This window comes from Hydractinia symbiolongicarpus, chromosome 1 (assembly GCF_029227915.1).
Source record: "Hydractinia symbiolongicarpus strain clone_291-10 chromosome 1, HSymV2.1, whole genome shotgun sequence".
NCBI lineage: Eukaryota > Metazoa > Cnidaria > Hydrozoa > Anthoathecata > Hydractiniidae > Hydractinia > Hydractinia symbiolongicarpus.
The window spans coordinates 30,268,225-30,289,229 of record NC_079875.1 but is presented as its reverse complement, the minus strand read 5'-3'; the positions used below and the strand labels follow the sequence as shown (position 1 = coordinate 30,289,229).

Here is a 21,005-nt window from a genome sequence, read left to right as displayed (position 1 = left end):
TACACTTGAAAATTAGTGTGATATAAATTCTCAATTTGATTCATCATATAGTTCTTCTGCCGTAAGTTTGATAGTATAATTCACTTTTTTCGGAGGAACACAAATGAGAATATATATAAAGCTGAAAAAAGTATTAAAACAATGAACACATCCGGCCTTCATCTTACCGTCGACACATCATACCTATGTATAGGAGATGCACATAGACAAAATTTAGCAATATTTGATATTAAACACGATTGGAATGTTTGTAGAATTTTTCATTACTTTTTAACGAAGTGTCATGACAGTTTTTTACATTAAAGATTTTTAGGACTTTGATGATGATTGTTATCAACCGTCTTTTTCAGACAGTATTACAATATTAACATCGCATGCTTTCCGTAATTATAAAATTCATGTTTCTATATCTTATAAAAACATATTTCCCAAGCGTAACTTTAATGGTTTTTCGCTTTAATTATAACTACCCATTAAGGAATTAATAATGACATTGTATCTTGCTCATGTAGGGAATTCATACCAGAGTTACTGATGTCCCATGACTTTTTAAGAAAAGAAATTAATTAACTAGAACGATTTTATTCCACGCCTAGTCGAGATAACCCATGTTGAGGGAGAGGAAAGAGTTTCTGACGATGAGAAAAAGTAACATGAAAGTTTGTAGTAGCCGATGGTAAGTTGCGTTTTTACTGATTCATTATCTATTTTTTCGTTTACCTCATCCAAAGAACGGTGCATCTGTTTTTAATTTATTTATAGAATGACAAAAGAAACTTCAGAAGCAAGAAAAGAAATTATGTCACACTGAAGGATGGTAAGTCGAATTTTTACAATTCGAACAATCTTACAATCTTAGTAAGTTATAACTTGCGATCATTTTTTTAGTTTAGTTTACCAGCATTTTATGTAAAGGTGGAAAAAGCAATTGGGGGAGCCCAGAAGAGGTTGGAATCGACAATCTGGATGTGATTTTTTTTACTTTTTAATATATCACGTATTATATCCTATAAAGCCGTGCACACCGGCTACCCGCTAAACAGCAAACTGCAATACACTCAAACATATAATTACCCACGTATTTATTTTCCAGCCGCGCTCCTTGCAGTTTAAGTAGAATAGAATCATTATGTACCGTTTTGTATGGCTGTCAAATACTTAACCCCTTTTATTAAATGCCAACCTGCATTTCAACTCCAGAGCAATTGTGCATATAGCTGGTCCTACAAAAATTATTTGTTTATGAAAAATAATATTCCGCGCACAAAACGAAAGTATCCCGCTTTTCTTAACAATATCGACGCAAAGGTAGAACTCCTCTAATAAAATTTTTACTATTTTCAACCTTGCGGGTTGTCTTAAAAGTTTCCACTATGGTAGATCTTGTTACGACAAACAATGCTTAATAAACCGTTTTATCGACTTTGTTTGTTCTATGTTTGTTCACAGTGCTTCTTTATCAAAGAATGATTGTAAACAAACACAGTAATAGGAAATGTTGCATCTAGTCACAAACAAATCTGTAGTTATCTTAAAACAGACACAAGAACTTACATTAACCTTTATATTTATTGTAAAACAAACTAATTCTCGGCTAATTTGTACTAAATCTGTTTTTAGTTGTTTGTTTTTGGGTAAGGAAATGCGCTAAGAAAATAAAGAAATGCCACGACCCAAACGAAGCAGTAATTATTTTAAAAAAGCCAGTTAGATTTTGAACCAATTTTCTGTTTTTGTATATCGTTAGCGCTTTTTTATAGAACCCGTTTTGTCACTGAGTGCACTATTGAAGCTTGCAGTTAGGTAAAAATCTGAAACACAAATAAAGTAAAGTCGTGTCTTCATCTCCAAGTCATTATGCAGAAAGATGCGCAAGTTAATATATGCTTATCCTTTGAGAAAATATGCTCTTTCGTTTTTGTAACGTAACTGGTGAGATATGACAGCAACATATTCCGTCATTGCATAATTGAAGGATTAATCGAGTACTTACGTATGATGATTGATCCAGATTTTATTTTCCAAATCTTCTGCGTAAGCATGAGGGTGAGAGCGAAGTTCGATAACCCAAAATCCTACTTTGAAGACAGAACGTGACTCGCTGGCCGAGTGTACCTGCTAAAGCCAAAAAGGCATAGGGCAGGGAGGGCAGGGCACCCTCATGCTTACGCAGAAGATTTGGAAACTAAAATCTGGATCAATCATCATACGTAAGTACTCGATTAATCCTTCAATTTTATTTCCCAATCTTGTGCGCAAGCAGAGTATGAGACTTCAAAGCATAAACGCGGCCAGCGAGTGTGGTGAAAACAAAACAAAGGGTGAGAAGGATAAGATAAAGAAAATTTGAATAACTGAGCAAACTTCTTTTAACAATATAATGTTACAATCAGTATGGAAATGTAAAAAAAAAACGCAAACTAAGATTCATGACTTGTCGCTTCCATAACTGAGTCCAAGAGCGAGGCACCAAGATCATGAAGACTTGTCACACTACCAATAACATCTCTACAATAATAACGATAAAAGGTAGAATCCCTACTCCAAGTGCCATACTTTAAAATGACATCTAGAGGTACCCCGGTAATTTTTGCTTTACTCCCAGAGGCTGAACGACAGCTGCCTGGGGAAAAAACGCTGGTATCAATACCGGCTGAGGTCATAGCTGATTTTATCCATCTTGATAGTGTATCCTTAGAGGCAGCATGATGAGGTTTCCCAAAAGTTACAAAAAGCGTAGCAATTTCCTTAGATATCAACTGTTCTCTTTTTGACAGGTAGGCTTTGGTACATTGGAGTGGGCATAAATCTGGGTCAGAAGGGAATGCCCTGTACATCAAGGTCCTATCAGTCTTTTTAGGCCGTGTTGTTTTAAGCAAGCCAGGTAAGTGACATAGCATCACATCGTCTGTCAAATCTATATACGGAACAGATATATTATGGACACTGTGAACTCTTTGACCTGCTAAAATAGTAAGGAGACAAGCCAGCTTGATGTTAATATCCTTAAAGGATAAATCTTTGTTAGGACTAAGAAACTTTAAATAAGTCAAAAGAACATTTGTATCCCATATTAAAGAGTATTTGGGGGTACTTGGTCTTATATTAAAAACTCCTTTTATAAAACGGCTTATCAATGGATGCTCTGAAAGAGAACTGTAACCACTGATTGAAACAACTGAAGCAATAGCACTTCTAGTTGTACATAAAACACTATATCCAGACCCACCTTTGAATAATTCAGTAAGGTGTATTAACACATCTTTCACATTTGGATGATAGGGATCAATCGACCTCCCAGTGCAATATTGTATCCATCGTCTGATTGGACCCGAGTATTGTTTCTGGGTACCTTCTCTCCATGATGCTGCAATGATATCGACAGTGTCTGATGGAAGCTCTTTACCTTGTAACGATTCCCGGAGACAGGCAGCATGAGCAGCGACAAGGTTTGGTGTAGAGGATGTTGTCCTTTTGTTCCCGGTAGAAACAATAATCTAGATGAAGGAGGAAATAACACAGGTGTCCTGTATAACATATTAATTGCTTGAGGAAACCAAGGCTGCGAAGACCAGAAAGGTACTACAAGAATGCCTGTGGCTTGATCTATATTTATCTTTGCAAGAACTTTTCCAATCAAATTAAATGGTGGGAAGGCATAAAAGTTTAAATTCGACCAGGTCTGAGCGAAGGCATTTACAGCTTTAGCATCTGGATCAGGTCTTAAAGAAAAATAATCCTCACATTTTGCATTGAGTCTGGATGCAAAAAGGTCAATATCAAATTTCCAAAAAATGTCGGAAATTATGTTAAATTGTTTTACATTCAAGGACCATGCAATGTTATCCTGAAATTGTCTTGATTTATAATCAGCTATAGTATTTAATACACCAGGTATATGACAAGCTGATAACCAAACATCACATGTTCTAGCAAATTCCCATATTTCAACAGCCAATTTATTACAAGCAATGAAGTGAAGGCCCCCCATCTTTGTTATGTAGGCCACAGCTGTGGTGTTATCCAATCTTAACTGAACATGTCTAAAATGTCTTATTTTCAAGAAGGCTTTGAGTGTAAAAAATGCAGCCAACAACTCTAAAGTATTGATATGCTCAGGTAATTCTCCTTCAGACCAACACCCCCCCTATTTGAGAGTTTCCGTCAGTGCCACCCCATCCTTGAAGACTAGCATAAGAGGATAAAATAAGATCAATTTTAGGCAATTGTATAGGTCTGGTAAACTGAGCCATTGTGAGCCACCACTGTAAATCCTTAATAGAAAACTCTGAAATAAAAACCTTTGAATCAAAATTTCCATGGCCTAGTTTGAGTGCTAGATTCTTATCTGTCTCCAAGGACCTGTAATGTAACTTGCCATACTTCACGGCATCAAAGGCAGAAACTAATGTTCCAATAACCCTGGAAACAAACCTAACTGTGGGGTGATGCATGTACAGCAAGTCCTTACATAGACACTTTAATTTTATGACCCTTTCCTCGCTTAAGGCTATTGTCATCTGAGCAGAGTTTAACACAAACCCTAAAAACACCATACATTGGGTAGGCACAAGAATTGACTTGTTTGGATGTACAGTAAATCCTAAGCTGCTCAAAAGTGAGACAGTTGCCGTAATGTTTCTTTGGCATGATTCATAAGTGTCACCTTGCAAATAAGAATCATCTATATATACAACAGATACATGACCTGCCCCTCTTAGTACTTTAAAGGGTGCTTTAAGAACTTTGGTGAAGATCCTAACAGCTGGACCAAATCCAAAGGGTAAAGCTAGAAATTGGTAAAACTGTCCATCCCAAGAAAAAGCTAAGAACTTTTGGAAGTCAATATGAAAAGGGATGCTGTGGTATGCGTCCTTTAAGTCAATACTTCCCATCCAAACACCTGGTTTGATAAGACATAAAACATCTTGCAGTGTTTCCATTTTAAAATGGCGATATCTGACAGATCTATTTAACTGTTTAAGGTTGATAATCATTCTTGAGCTACCATCTTTTTTAGGGACAATAAATATACCTGAAAGAAAACAGTTATTTGTTGCTTGTACCTGCTGGATTGCCTTCTTTTGTAAAAGTTGTTGAATTTCCTTACTTATAGTTATACAATCTTTTTGTGAAAACTTCACTGGGTGGTAAGATGACACTGGGACACTAATAAATTCAATTTTAACCCCATGCTCAATTATGTCTAGAATATACTGGTTTGAAGTGATAGTCCTCCAAACTTCCAAAAATTTGTGAGTATTACAAGCTTGATAACGCCTAACTGCTAACTCAAGGTCAGCAACAACAAGGTCTTTACCTACCATTGTTTTCTCCCTTTGTACCCTTTGTACTTCAGGGTTTGAGTGTACCTTCTCAGGGAGTGGTTTCGATCTTTTGAGAAGGTCTTCTCGTTTTTTGACTGGTTATACTTTGCAGAGGAGGAATAACTGGAGGATGGCTGTTTGTACTTTTTAAAATTATTTTTTGAATATGTTGTAGATGGTCGTGAGAGCACTTTACTAGCATTCTCCTCATCTTGCAATGATTGGATTCTTTTGTCCAAATCATCTCCAAACAGCAACAAGTCTTCTTCAGACACATCCTTTGCCAATCCTTTTAGGTGAGGCATTGCACCGATTAATCCGACTCTTCGATACTGATTTAGCTGCTGGTTGGCGTTACCGATTAGACAAAGAGCATCTTTAGCCAAATTTAATAAAATGGATGGTTCTATTACAATAAGGTTTCCTTGTTTGGGTGCCTTAATAATTTGGTCTGCCAATTGTAAGATATGCACTTGGCTTTTCGAAACAGTGGTTTGCAGTTTCTGCAATACCAGATCACTTGATCTTTTCCTGTCTGCCTTGGCCCATATAGGTTTATTGCAGCTCTTTACAGACAAAAAACGGCAATTCGTGGGAATTTGGACTTTTTCTAGTCTGCCTTTCAATTTTTCATTGGTAAGTTTCTTCGACCACATGAGTTTAGCCATAGATGCTAAAGGTGGAGCTACTTCTGTGCCAAAGGAGTCCTCATCGTTATACTCTTTGATGAGGTCAGACCAGACATCTTGGTCTGGGTCCTCTAACTGGTTGGATGCTGATGTACTTATGGCATCAACATCTTTTTTACTAGGCCTCCTAGTAGAAGAACTAGATTCTACATGACTGAGGCAAGTTTCTGCTGATGAAGACCTGGATCTTTTCCTTCCTCTAGGGTGATCTGCAGATATGGAAGCATTTGCTTCATTTTGTTTATCTGCACCATGACTTAGACCAGGAGAATTGTCTCCACTGCGGTCCACATGGAAGTTATTATCATTGTTTAAAACATCGGCTCGGAGGCTGTTCAAGGAAGTAGAAAATTTTTCTCCTAGGGCTGTGATTGCTTCCAGCTGCTGTTGTTGCATGGCTGGAAGGAGCTTAGTTAAAAAATCCATTGGAGTTTCTAACACTATGGGTTCACCACCTTCTTTTGGAGCTGAGGTGTCTGCCATTTTGATTGCAGCTCACCATAAATTTTAGATCTATAGCAGTAAGTAAATAAATAAAATTATATAAGAGAAGGCATAAATATAATTCTCTACTACTTATGGAAAAATAATAAAATATAGCTAGCTATAGAAAAAGAATTAAAAACGGATTAGCATAGCTGAAGTTTACCAATCGCAAACACCAACAAATTGCACACGTCCTTCACCTTCAGTAAGATTTGGGAAATGAATTGCTGAGGATTTTGGGTTATCGAGCTTCGCTCTCATACTCTGCTTGCGCAGAAGATTAGGAAATAAAATTGTCATTTAGGGACGACAATCTCGTCTCTTGTTCTATATATTTTAGTCGTAAAAATGATAAACGAGGCATTTAAAAGAGACAAATGTCTGATATATTTGCCAATTTTCGTATTGATACAAGATAATTGTCATTTAGGGACGAAAATCTCGTCTCAGGTTCTATATATTTTAACCGTAATATTGATAAACGAGGCATTTAAAAGAAACAAATGTCTCATATATTTGCGATTCTTCGTGTTGATACAAGATAATTGTCATTTAGTGACGACAATCTCGTCTCAGGTTCCATATATTTTAGTTGTAAAATTGATAAACGAGGCATTTCAAAGTAACGAATGTCATGTATTTGCGATTACAAGATAATTGTCATTTAGTGACGACAATCTCGTCTCAGTTTCCATATCTTTTAGTCGTAAAATTAATAAACGAGGCATTTAAAAGAGACAAATGTCTGATATATTTGCCAATTTTCGTATTGATACAAGATAATTGTCATTTAGGGACGACAATCTCGTCTCAGGTTCTATATATTTTAACCGTAATATTGATAAACGAGGCATTTAAAAGAAACAAATGTCTCATATATTTGCGATTCTTCGTGTTGATACAAGATAATTGTCATTTAGGGTCGACAACCTCGTCTCAGGTTCTATATATTTTAGTCGTAGAATTGCTAAACAAGGCATTTCAAAGTGACATGTATTTGTGATTTTTGGTATTGATACAAGATAATTGTCATTTAGGGACGACAATCTCGTCCCAGTTTCCATATATTTTAGTCGTAAAGTTGATAAACGAGGCATTTAAAAAAGGCAAATGTCTGATATATTTGCGATTCTTCGTGTTGATACAAGATAATTGTCATTTAGGGACGACAATCTCGTCTCAGGTTCCATATATTTTAGATGTAAAATTGATAAACGAGGCATTTCAAAGTGACGAATGTCATGTATTTGCGATTACAAGATAATTGTCATTTAGGGACGACAATCTCGTCTCTTGTTCCATATATTTTAGTCGTAAAATTGATAAACGAGGCATTTAAAAGAGACAAATGTCTGATATATTTGCCAATTTTCGTATTGATACAAGATAATTCTCATTTAGGGACGAAAATCTCGTCTCAAAAAAAAAAACGGATTAGCATAGCTGAAGTTTACCAATCGCAAACACCAACAAATCGCACACGTCCTTCACCTTCAGTAAGATTTGGGAAATGAACTGCTGAGGATTTTGGGTTATCGAGCTTCGCTCTCATACTCTGCTTGCGCAGAAGATTGGGAAATAAAATTGTCATTTAGGGACGACAATCTCGTCTCTTGTTCTATATATTTTAGTCGTAAAAATGATAAACGAGGCATTTAAAAGAGACAAATGTGTGATATATTTGCCAATTTTCGTATTGATACAAGATAATTGTCATTTAGGGACGAAAATCTCGTCTCAGGTTCTATATATTTTAACCGTAATATTGATAAACGAGGCATTTAAAAGAAACAAATGTCTCATATATTTGCGATTCTTCGTGTTGATACAAGATAATTGTCATTTAGTGACGACAATCTCGTCTCAGGTTCCATATATTTTAGTTGTAAAATTGATAAACGAGGCATTTCAAAGTAACGAATGTCATGTATTTGCGATTACAAGATAATTGTCATTTAGTGACGACAATCTCGTCTCAGTTTCCATATCTTTTAGTCGTAAAATTAATAAACGAGGCATTTAAAAGAGACAAATGTCTGATATATTTGCCAATTTTCGTATTGATACAAGATAATTGTCATTTAGGGACGACAATCTCGTCTCAGTTTCTATATAATTTAGCCGCAAAATTGATAAACGAGGCATTTAAAAGAAACAAATGTCTCATATATTTGCGATTCTTCGTGTTGATACAAGATAATTGTCATTTAGGGTCGACAACCTCGTCTCAGGTTCTATATATTTTAGTTGTAAAATTGCTTAAGGAGGCATTTCAAAGAGACATGTATTTGCGATTTTTCGTATTGATACAAGATAATTGTCATTTAGGGTCAACAACCTCGTCCCAGGTTCTATATATTTTAGCCTTAAAATTGATAGACGAGTTACTAAAAAGAGAGAAATGGCTCATATATTTCCGATTCTTTGTGTTGATACAAGATAATTGTCGTTTAGGGTTGACAACCTCGTCTCAGGTTCTATATATTTTAGTCGTAGAATTGCTAAACAAGGCATTTCAAAGTGACATGTATTTGTGATTTTTGGTATTGATACAAGATAATTGTCATTTAGGGACGACAATCTCGTCTCAGTTTCCATATCTTTTAGTCGTAAAATTAATAAACGAGGCATTTAAAAGAGACAAATGTCTGATATATTTGCCAATTTTCGTATTGATACAAGATAATTGTCATTTAGGGACGACAATCTCGTCTCAGTTTCTATATAATTTAGCCGCAAAATTGATAAACGAGGCATTTAAAAGAAACAAATGTCTCATATATTTGCGATTCTTCGTGTTGATACAAGATAATTGTCATTTAGGGTCGACAACCTCGTCTCAGGTTCTATATATTTTAGTTGTAAAATTGCTTAAGGAGGCATTTCAAAGAGACATGTATTTGCGATTTTTCGTATTGATACAAGATAATTGTCATTTAGGGTCAACAACCTCGTCCCAGGTTCTATATATTTTAGCCTTAAAATTGATAGACGAGTTACTAAAAAGAGAGAAATGGCTCATATATTTCCGATTCTTTGTGTTGATACAAGATAATTGTCGTTTAGGGTTGACAACCTCGTCTCAGGTTCTATATATTTTAGTCGTAGAATTGCTAAACAAGGCATTTCAAAGTGACATGTATTTGTGATTTTTGGTATTGATACAAGATAATTGTCATTTAGGGACGACAATCTCGTCCCAGTTTCCATATATTTTAGTCGTAAAGTTGATAAACGAGGCATTTAAAAAAGGCAAATGTCTGATATATTTGCGATTCTTCGTGTTGATACAAGATAATTGTCATTTAGGGACGACAATCTCGTCTCAGGTTCCATATATTTTAGATGTAAAATTGATCAACGAGGCATTTCAAAGTGACGAATGTCATGTATTTGCGATTACAAGATTATTGTCATTTAGGGACGACAATCTCGTCTCAGGTTCCATATATTATAGTCGTAAAGTTGATAAACGAGGCATTTAAAAGAGACAAATGTCTGATATATTTGCTATTTTTCGTATTGATACAAGATAATTGTCATTTAGGGACGACAATCTCGTCTCTTGTTCCATATATTTTAGTCGTAAAATTGATAAACGAGGCATTTAAAAGAGACAAATGTCTGATATATTTGCCAATTTTCGTATTGATACAAGATAATTCTCATTTAGGGACGAAAATCTCGTCTCAGGTTCTATATATTTTAACCGTAATATTGATAAACGAGGCATTTAAAAGAAACAAATGTCTCATATATTTGCGATTCTTCGTGTTGATACAAGATAATTGTCATTTAGGGACGACAATCTCGTCTCAGGTTCCATATATTTTAGATGTAAAATTGATCAACGAGGCATTTCAAAGTGACGAATGTCATGTATTTGCGATTACAAGATTATTGTCATTTAGGGACGACAATCTCGTCTCAGCTTCCATATATTATAGTCGTAAAGTTGATAAACGAGGCATTTAAAAGAGACAAATGTCTGATATATTTGCCAATTTTCGTATTGATACAAGATAATTCTCATTTAGTGACGACAATCTCGTCTCAGGTTCCATATATTTTAGTTGTAAAATTGATAAACGAGGCATTTCAAAGTAACGAATGTCATGTATTTGTGATTACAAGATAATTGTCATTTAGTGACGACAATCTCGTCTCAGTTTCCATATCTTTTAGTCGTAAAATTAATAAACGAGGCATTTAAAAGAGACAAATGTCTGATATATTTGCCCATTTTCGTATTGATACAAGATAATTGTCATTTAGGGACGACAATCTCGTCTCAGGTTCCATATATTTTAGTTGTAAAATTGATAAACGAGTCATTTCAAAGTGACGAACGTCATGTATTAGCGATTACAAGATAATTGTCATTTAGTGACGACAATCTCGTCTCAGGTATCATATCTTTTAGTCGTAAAATTAATAAACGAGGCATTTAAAAGAGACAAATGTCTGATATATTTGCCAATTTTCGTATTGATACAAGATAATTGTCATTTAGGGACGACAATCTCGTCTCTTGTTCCATATATTTTAGTCGTAAAATTAATAAACGAGGCATTTAAAAGAGACAAATGTCTGATATATTTGCCAATTTTCGTATTGATACAAGATAATTGTCATTTAGGGACGAAAATCTCGTCTCAGTTTCTACATATTTTAACCGTAATATTGATAAACGAAGCATTTAAAACAAACAAATGTCTCATATATTTGCGATTCTTCGTGTTGATACAAGATAATTGTTATTTAGTGACGACAATCTCGTCTCAGGTTCCATATCTTTTAGTCGTAAAATTGATAAACGAGGCATTTAAAAGAGACAAATGTCTGATATATTTGCTATTTTTTGTATTGATACAAGATAATTGTCATTTTGGGTCGACAACCTCGTCCCAGTTTTTATGTATTTTAGCCGTAAAATTGATAAACGAGGCATTTAAAAGAGACAAATGTGTGATATATTTGCTATTTTTCGTATTGATACAAGATAATTGACATTTAGGGTCGACAACCTCGTCCCAGTTTCTATATATTTTAGCCGCAAAATTAATAAACGAGGCATTTAAAAGAAATAAATCTGATATATTTGCAATTCTCCGTGTTGATAGAAGATAATTGCCATTTAGGGTCGACAACCTTGTCTCAGTTTCTATTTAATTTAGCCGTAAAATTGAGAAACGAGGTATTTAAAAGAAACAAATGTCTCATATATTTGCGATTCTTCGTGTTGATACAAGATAATTGTCATTTAGGATCGACAACCTCGTCTCAGGTTCCATATATTTTAGTCGTAAAATTGCTAAACGAGGCATTTCAAAGTGACATGTATTTGTGATTTTTGGTATTGATACAAGATAATTGTCATTTAGGGACGACAATCTCGTCCCAGGTTCCATATATTTTAGTCGTAAAGTTGATAAACGAGGCATTTAAAAGAGACAAATGTCTGATATATTTGCTATTTTTCGTGTTGATACAAGATAATTGTCATATAGGGTCGACAATCTCGTCTCAGGTTCCATATCTTTTAGTCGTAAAATTGATAAACGAGGCATTTAAAAGAGACAAATGTCTGATATATTTGCTATTTTTCGTATTGATACAAGATAATTGTCATTTTGGGTCGACAACCTCGTCCCAGTTTTTATGTATTTTAGCCGTAAAATTGATAAACGAGGCATTTAAAAGAGACAAATGTCTGATATATTTGCTATTTTTCGTATTGATACAAGATAATTGACATTTAGGGTCGACAACCTCGTCCCAGTTTCTATATATTTTAGCCGCAAAATTGATAAACGAGGCATTTAAAAGAAATAAATCTGATATATTTGCAATTCGCCGTGTTGATAGAAGATAATTGCCATTTAGGGTCGACAACCTTGTCTCAGTTTCTATTTAATTTAGCCGTAAAATTGAGAAACGAGGTATTTAAAAGAAACAAATGTCTCATATATTTGCGATTCTTCGTGTTGATACAAGATAATTGTCATTTAGGATCGACAACCTCGTCTCAGGTTCTATATATTTTAGTTGTAAAATTGCTTAAGGAGGCATTTCAAAGAGACATGTATTTGCGATTTTTCGTATTGATACAAGATATTTGTCATTTAGGGTCAACAACCTCGTCTTAGGTTCTATATATTTTAGCCGTAAAATGGATAAACGAGGCATTTAAAAGAAACAAATCTGATATATTTGCGATTCTCCGTGTTGATCGAAGATAATTGTCATTTAGGGTCGACAACCTCGTCTCATGTTCTATATATTTTAGCCGTGAAATTGATGAACGAGGCAATTAAAAGAAACAAATTTCTCATATAATTGCGATTCTTCGTGTTGATACAAGATAATTGTCGTTTAGGGTCGACAACCTCGTCTCAGGTTCTATATATTTTAGTCGTAAAATTGCTAAACGAGGCATTTCAAAGTGACATGTATTTGTGATTTTTGGTATTGATACAAGATAATTGTCATTTAGGGACGACAATCTCGTCCCAGGTTCCATATATTTTAGTCGTAAAGTTGATAAACGAGGCATTTAAAAGAGACACATGTCTGATATATTTGCTATTTTTCGTATTGATACAAGATAATTGTCATTTAGGGTCGACAACCTTGTCCCAGTTTTTATGTATTTTAGCCGTAAAATTGATAAACGAGGCATTTAAAAGAGACACATGTCTGATATATTTGCTATTTTTCGTATTGATACAAGTAGGCTGTTCAGTCACGTGACTTTTTGCCGTGTTCGGAAATTCAGCTTAAAACAAGCTCGCACACGGCAACGCGTATTTTGTTATTGCGCGTGATGGCACTTATTTTAAATCGTCGAATTCGGCACCTATTTCGCTTAAGACAGATGGTGTATGGGCAGATAGTGATTGTTAAGTACCTTAAATTTGTTTTTTTGAATGAGACTTGTTTAAACGACCAACAGTGTATTCAGATTTCGACGAGGGAAATGTAAACTTGGCGCAAACAGAGGAAAGTGCATGACGTATCAGGTATTCTCACTTGAAATTAGTTTATATTAAAAATATACTTTCAATTTCTATTCTTATTCCTAACTTTCCTGCATGACAAATCTGGAGAAAAAGCATTTTTTGTTTATATCGAACCCCCGTCTTAAAGTTCTATGTGACTTGCTGCAGTGCAACAACGAATTTCGACTTTTTATTTATTTTATTTTATTATATAATTTATAGTCTTGGAATGATGGCTATTAATCATGGCTATGTGCTAGATATTCCAGTTAACATTAGACACAGCTACTAAACTAAAGCACCAAAGCTAGCTAGCTACCTAGCTATATATATATTAGCCGAAGTAGTGGACCAGAAGATGGAGTGTGTGATGTTGTGTTTAATTATTCCATACCACTGTGTGGTTAATAGATAAAGGTATATTTTGCTTACTACTAGTGTGATTTGGTTTTTAAACACTTAAAGTATTAGTCTTGGAAATTTGTTGATTCCAGATACCAATTTGTTACCCACTCAGTTCTTGCAAACTGTTTACTGTTTACCATTATTCTTTTTTACAAAAACGTCTCTCTTCCAACTTTCCAGGCCTAAAGTTAGCTAAGAGTCAGAGTAGGTTACTTTATAGCTAGCTTATACTGTTTTAAAAAGCAAGATTTAGATAATAATTGAAGAGATAATGATTATATAATGTTATTTTTGTAAATATTCCATTGTTTAGTATGTATAGCTATATCATAATTGCTGACGTAAACTAGAAAGGCAGATAATACACAGTCTAGGTAGGAATGGTATTTTAAAAATAATATGCATTGGTTGAAAGTTTTGCAGCTTATGTTAGACAATAAAATTATTAGTGCAGTTTCGCTTGATATATTTTCAGCTTTAAAAATGAGTATTAAAAATAAACAAGTTTATGATCTTTTTTCTTCATTGAATGAAAAAAGCATTAAAGAAGTAAGTGATGGATTTGTTTTACTTGGTGTTGAAATAACATGTCCAGAAAAAGCGTTATATACAAAAGTTAAAAGACTAGTAGAGAAAGTAAATGGTCTGAAAAAAAGGAAAGCTAATTCTGCTATAGAAACTTTGTTGGAAGCTGAGTTTAGTGTTCCAGTGCAAATTACCCCACATCAGCGATCTATTGATGCGGCTAGTTCTAGAAATGAAGTTTTGTTTAAAGAGAAAATGAAACAATTAAAGGAGGAAAACAAAAGTTTAAAAAGAAAGTGCGAAAATTTTCAAGAATTAGAAATTCAATACAACACACAAGTCGAAGAGGTTAAGAAACTTAGTAACGAGTTATTTGTAGCAATGAAGGATGAAAATAAGTTGACAGCAGAATATCGTCGTATAAAGAACAATTATCTTGAAGTAGAGGAAAAACTTAGAAATGTGGAATTGAAATTTAAAGATAATAGCAAAGCGAGGGCAGATAAATTGAGAAATTTATCAAAGAAAATTAAAAACAGAGATGATAAAATTAATAAAATGGAATCAGAAATAGCTGAATTGATATCTGGTACTGAGAATAAAAGTGATGAGTTGGATGACATGAAAGTAAACTTGAACAGACTCAATGATAAATTAGAAAACAGTGAAACTATAGTTGATGATCTGCGGAATGAGAAAGCAAAACTGAAAAGAAAGACGCACAGTTTGTTGTTAAAAATTGAAAACCAGAAAAAATTGATTGACCACAAAGAAGTGAATGATATGAAGTGTTTAAAAAGTGATTATGACAAACTCTGTACAAACATGAAGCAACTTACTGAAGAAAATCGTGATTTGCAAATGCTCGTTTCGTTATTAAACGACAATGAAATTGTAACATTTGAAGGTGGTCGTTATTCAGACGAAATAAGAGAAGTTGTTATGGAATTACTTTCCTTGAATGTCAGCATGGGAAAGGTAAATGATGTGATCAAGGTTGTACTTGAAAAACTTGCAAAAAAAAGGGTTGACAGGTTGCCTTCACAAGGTTTAAAAAGTCATTTAATGCAAGAAGCATTAATTTTAGCACAATTACAGGTTGCAGAAGCAATGATTGATAATGACAAGGAGGCGTTTGGTAATTGTTTACATGGAGATGGTACATCAAAATACCATAAACATTATCAAAATTTTCAGATTACAACATCGAAAGGAAAAACTTTAACATTTGGATTATCAGAAGTTGCAGGTGGCGATGCGGCAACAGTAATGAAAAATTTTACTGACACAATTGATGACATGTGTGACATTCTGAAAGAATGTGACAAGGATGCAAATTTTTCCCGGCTTGTCACATCAATCAAATCTACAATGTCGGATCTTGGCCCTATTAATCCTTTATTTAACTCACAACTGAAATCTTTAAGGGAAAAATTATTACCAAATGTTGTAGAAAACTGGAATTATTTAAGCGAAACACAAAAAACGGACATGACCGATATGGGAAATTTCTTTTGCAAATTACATCTTCTGGCAAATTTTGCCTCAGAGGCAGATAAAGTTCTGCATTCATTTGAGAGAATGGTCCTCTGTGATGACTATGAAACAGTATTTGCCTTCAATAGTGCAAAAGAATCTTCTGCTTCTAGATTAGTGCGTACAGCTTGTAAAGCTTTTCATGTGCGTGGAAGTGACGAATGTGGAGTAGCATCGTATTTTAACTCGTTTTTAGCTGGTCGCAATCAGAAATTTTACTTTGTACCATTTATTGGAAATCGTTTTAACATATTGTTTTATAACGCTGCTGCATTATATTACCATCGTGATGCAGTCGTATCTTTTCTTTCATCATGGCCTGATCCTAATAATTTACTGAAAGCTGTAAATGAAGACGTATCAAATAAGTTGTTTCTTAGTGAAGTCAGAGCACTTGGCATTATTGATAAATTATTGACTGGTCCATTGTGGCGATTAATAGAGTCTTGTGAAAGTATCCTCGAAATAAATCCATACCTGTTACAACTTAAAGTCAAACTATCTGCACTCTCCAACAATTGTTCATCACTTCTATCTGGCAGTCATATTTTCCAGAAGGATGGTATTATTGTGCACAACAAAGATGAATTATTTATCAAGCTATTTGAGGATACAGGTGATGATGAATTGGATATTCTAACACAGCAAGCCCTTGAAATTATTTGCCATGCAATTCTCATCATCTTAGAGCGTCAATGTAAGGATCAACTGCCTGGAGGAAAGTACTGGAGCCCCAGTCAGATAATAAAGGAGACGTCATCAATTGTACCAGTAACCAATAAGGCTTCTGAAAGTGACTTTGCAATTTTGGATTTGTTAGTGAAAACGAAGCCACGTGCCAATGTTGAAACATTGCAGGCTTTAACCATGTGGTCGCGTAACAAAACACTTGATTGGTTTGAACAGAAGTCTTATGATGAGAAAAAAAGTATGATGGAATCAGCCAGACATAATGTGGAAAAAATGAAGGCGAAGTATAAATCAAGGAGAAAAGAACTGTTGGAGGAGAGGAAAAGGAAATTGCTTGCTAAACAAGATATGAAAAAGAAAGCTGAAGAGAAAATAGCATTGAAGAAAGTGGAAGCTTTTAACAAATTGCTTGAGCTAAATGTCCAGGCTTGGATATCTGTTGATGAACTGAAAAAAAACATCATGGATATATCATCACAAAAACGTGCAGAAGTTTTGCTAGCGCAAATGAATTTTTGCAGGCATGTTATGCCTTTCAAATGCAATTCCAAATTGTTTAACAAAACAAAACAGAGTGGAAACAAAAGAGTTGATTTGTCTTGGGAAGAGCTTCTTGAAAACTTTGTTAAAATCATGCATGTAACATTTTCATCATCTGCAGAAAAGGTAACAAAGGATAACCTGAAGTCGAAGGAAGATAGAGATGAAGTAGTTGCAACCCAAAAAAAGGAACTGATGGAAAAGATCAAGAAAGAAAGGATGAAAAAACTGTCTGAACAACAAAAAAGCAACATACTCCCTTCCTTCATCAAAGACCCTGATTGTTTAGTTGGTTTACACATACGGCATCATTTAAAGGAAGAAGATGAAGAGGATGCATATTGGTGTAAAGGGGAAATTCTAAGTGTAGCAAAACGACATTCCAATCCTAAACGCACGTTGTTTAATGTAGTATATGAGTCAGAACCTGAGACAGTTTGGAGTTTTCCAATAATTTTAGATTTTGAGAAGGGAGACATTATTATGTTATCTTTATATATTTATATATTTGAGGGAAGAAATTTTTGTGGTAATGTAACTCGTTCAAACCGTGGAACTTTTTTATGGCAAAAACTTCTTCCTTTGAGGATCATTGTTTTGTCAACTTGTGACATCTCTTTAATAATAGCCGTATTCCGTCTGTCTGTCTCTGCGCAACATGGCGGAGCAAGTAGCGAGACCCGCCGAAAATCTCCGCGGCCCTGCAGCTTTATTTCGAATCCCCGGCAGACCCCGTTTTTTTACCGGCCTTGCTTTGCCGCTCATTGTAATAAACCAATCACGAGGCTCCATTTTCACTAATGACCAATCCAAGTGCTTCGCGGCCTCAACATGCCGACGGGAGGAAACATGCTACCCCTACGAAGGCCATTTTGGTTTGGAAGTGATGGTGTGAAGTTTGTAGGTTTCCTTTCAATCCTCCTTGTTTCTTCTAAGTACTTTTTATCCTATAGGATTATTTAGTTTGTTTTCACATGTTAAGGTGAATATTTCATCACGTTTTCTAGCTAAACAAACCAATTTTAAGTTTTTGGCTAGCTACAAAATGTACATTTTGAGGCAGCTAGCTATAGCTATCTTATAGCTATCTATTTATTCCTATTCTTTTAAAGTTTTTATTCAGTTTGGTATATTGTTCTTTATTTTTATGTTGAAGTTGGGTCTACCTATCTAGCTCCTTTTAGCTCTACCTCTGGCTAAAAAGTGAAAGTAGCTAAATGCAGTTATAGGCAGCTACCAATTTTATTACTGCTATGAAAGCTTATGCTGAAAAATAAAATTGCTGAGTATACATTTTTTTCACTGAACTTGATCACGACAGGCGGTTTCCTGATTTTTTTTAAACTGAAGTCGCGATAAAGTTTTTTTAAAAATGGTGTTATACCTATACTCATGTGCGACAGAGTCTAGATGTACTAACGCTTAGTCCGGTGGTAACAACGGGCTGTTTCCTGTGTTTCTGTTTAACCGAAGTTGTGATAACGTTTTTTACAGAAAAAAAGTACACACTGTTTACTTATACTAAGCGCTCAGCTTAACATTTTTTTGAACTTTTCCCGGGAACATTCCCTGAAAAATGAAGAAGGTTGGCCAGCTGCTTTCGCTATGACGGGGTAACATTGAATTGTAATCTGGGTTTTTATTTTACCTAAGTTGTCGAAAGTTATTTTTTGAATAGTATATTACACCGGAAAAACCATAAAGTTGTGTGCACTTCACTTGATTTTCTACACACTATATGGCTGTACTAAAGCGCTTTACCTGAATGTGTGGCACAGTTGACGGTTCTTATTAATCACTCAATCTGGTGTTTAACGCTGGGTAACACAGCTACTTGTGGCTTAACCCGGCATTTCACCAGAGTGTATTCTGTGTTGTGTAAACCAAAGCTTCAATAGTTTTTTTGAATAGGGTCTTGAGCCTAAACGCATGTGTCGCACGATTTACCTGTACTAAGTGCCCAGTCCAGTGTCACAATTAATTTGTTAACCTTTACTGAAACTTATTTCGCAAAATAAAATAAAATTGACCAATTGTTTTTCCTATGACGGGGTAACAAATGGTTGTAAATTGTGTTTTTATTTTGGCTAAAGTTACAGTAGAGTTATATTTTCAAAAAATACACTGCAGCCGAAACACTATAGTGTTGTGTGCGCTTTACTCGATTAACGACATACTGCGTACCTGTACTAAAGCGCTTCACCTGACCGTGTAGTACAGTTTACGGCTCTTATTAAGCGCTCCACATAGTGTTCAATGGCGGGTCACACCTTGACTTGTGGCTTACCGCGGCGTTTCGACGCCGGGTTTCCCGGCTAGTCTCGTTAATAATAGCCGTATTCTGTCTGTGTGTCCGCGAAAGCCGTGTCCCGTAACGGAAACACGAAATTTTTAAAATACGCACGAATATCAAATGCGATAAATTTTTGTCCACTTTGTTTTGACCGCTCGCGCGTAGAATACCATTCACAACGCCTGATTCTTTAAAAAAAAACCAAGATTTTCGCGACCAGAAAGAATCCAAGATCTTCGCGGAACGAAGGCCATTTTGATAATGGTCGTGTTTGTGGTCAGTGTGTGAGGTTTGTAGGCCTGTTTGACTTTTTTATCTTCTAAAAGCCTTATATATTTGTAATATTTGTTTTCTGTTTGTTTTCAATGTTAGGATAAATATATTGTCACGTTTTTTAGCCACGTACAGATCTTAAACGCATCAGTTTTAGGATGTTTGGCTAGGAACGAAAATTAGCTAATTATAGCTACTAGCTAGCTAGAGCCTCACTTATTGCTATTCTGTTTGGTATAAGAGCTTTTTATCCTAGCCAAAATTTATTTTTATGTTGAGGCTGTGGCTATTTAGCTAGCTCCTTAAAAAGTGAAAGTATAAAAATGCAGTTTGGCTACAACAATATTCTTAAGCAATATATAATTTTTATGCTAAATGCAGTTAGCTAGCTAGGTATAGCTACATATTTTATTATTTTTCTGCAAACTTTTTCTGCAAATGAAATGGCTGAGCGATTGTTTTGGCTGGACGAGTAACGACAGGCTGTTCCCTGTGTTTTTATTTAAACCGAAGTTGCAATGAACATTTTTGGAAAAAGGTAATATGCCTTATGCGCCTGTTCAACTGCGTTTAACTGTACTAAGCGGTTAGCCCAGTGTTAAAAACAGACTGTTTTTTGTAAAAGCCTGTTACGCCTATGGGCATGTGCAACACCGTTTACCTGTATATACTAAAGTCAGCCCACCACTGTGACAATTAAATTTTAAACTTTCTTGGGAATCACGCCTGGACTAACCGCTTAGCCCTGTGTCTGCGAGAAAGTTTTTTTCAAAAGGGTATTATTCCTATACGCTGTACAACACGGTTTAACTGTACTAAGTGCTCAGCCCAGTGTCACAATTAATTTTTTAACTTTTAAAAAGACTTATTCCACAAAATAAAATAATATTGACCGATTGTTTTTGCTATGACAGGGTAACAACGGTTTGTAAACTCTGTTTTCATATCAGCTATTGTTGCGGGAAAGTAATTTAAAAAAAAATATGTTACAGTCGCACACTATAATGGTGTATGCGCTTAACTTGATTTACGCCTGTGCAACACGGTTTAACTGTACTAAGCGTTCAGCTCAGTGTCACGATTAATTTTTTAACTTGCGCAAAAAGTTATTCCGCAAAATGAAATAAAATTGACGATTGTTTTTGCTATGATGGAGTAACAACACTTTGTAAACTCTGTTTTTATATCAGTTATCGTTGCGGGAAAGTTATTTTTTGAAAAATATGTTACAGTCGCACAC

At 34.9% G+C, this 21,005-nt stretch overlaps 2 protein-coding genes and 2 long non-coding RNA genes across 4 annotated transcripts; 2 read left to right on the top strand and 2 right to left on the bottom strand.

The window, feature by feature from the left end:
• The first annotated feature begins 321 nt into the window (after nucleotides 1–321).
• LOC130640953 (uncharacterized) lies at nucleotides 322–1,070 on the top strand. Its single transcript, XR_008982417.1, has 3 exons — nucleotides 322–676; nucleotides 763–817; nucleotides 889–1,070. It is a non-coding gene; the product is annotated as an uncharacterized LOC130640953 (long non-coding RNA).
• A 1,350-nt stretch (nucleotides 1,071–2,420) lies between these two features.
• Nucleotides 2,421–3,991, bottom strand: LOC130629901 (uncharacterized). Its single transcript, XM_057443280.1, has 2 exons — nucleotides 3,584–3,991; nucleotides 2,421–3,497 (listed from the first exon to the last, which is right to left on the bottom strand). The coding sequence occupies exons 1-2, from the start codon at nucleotides 3,989–3,991 to the stop codon at nucleotides 2,421–2,423; spliced, it is 1,485 nt and encodes a 494-aa protein (XP_057299263.1).
• A 1,385-nt stretch (nucleotides 3,992–5,376) lies between these two features.
• On the bottom strand, nucleotides 5,377–6,707 carry LOC130629891 (uncharacterized). The gene is made up of 3 exons (XM_057443271.1): nucleotides 6,666–6,707; nucleotides 5,524–6,529; nucleotides 5,377–5,450 (listed from the first exon to the last, which is right to left on the bottom strand). Exons 2-3 carry the CDS (start codon nucleotides 6,497–6,499, stop codon nucleotides 5,377–5,379), a joined length of 1,050 nt encoding a protein of 349 aa, XP_057299254.1. The 5' UTR covers nucleotides 6,500–6,529; nucleotides 6,666–6,707.
• Nucleotides 6,708–13,229: 6,522 nt separating this feature from the next.
• Nucleotides 13,230–13,926, top strand: LOC130649302 (uncharacterized). Its single transcript, XR_008983034.1, has 2 exons — nucleotides 13,230–13,524; nucleotides 13,726–13,926. It is a non-coding gene; the product is annotated as an uncharacterized LOC130649302 (long non-coding RNA).
• Nucleotides 13,927–21,005: the final 7,079 nt, after the last annotated feature.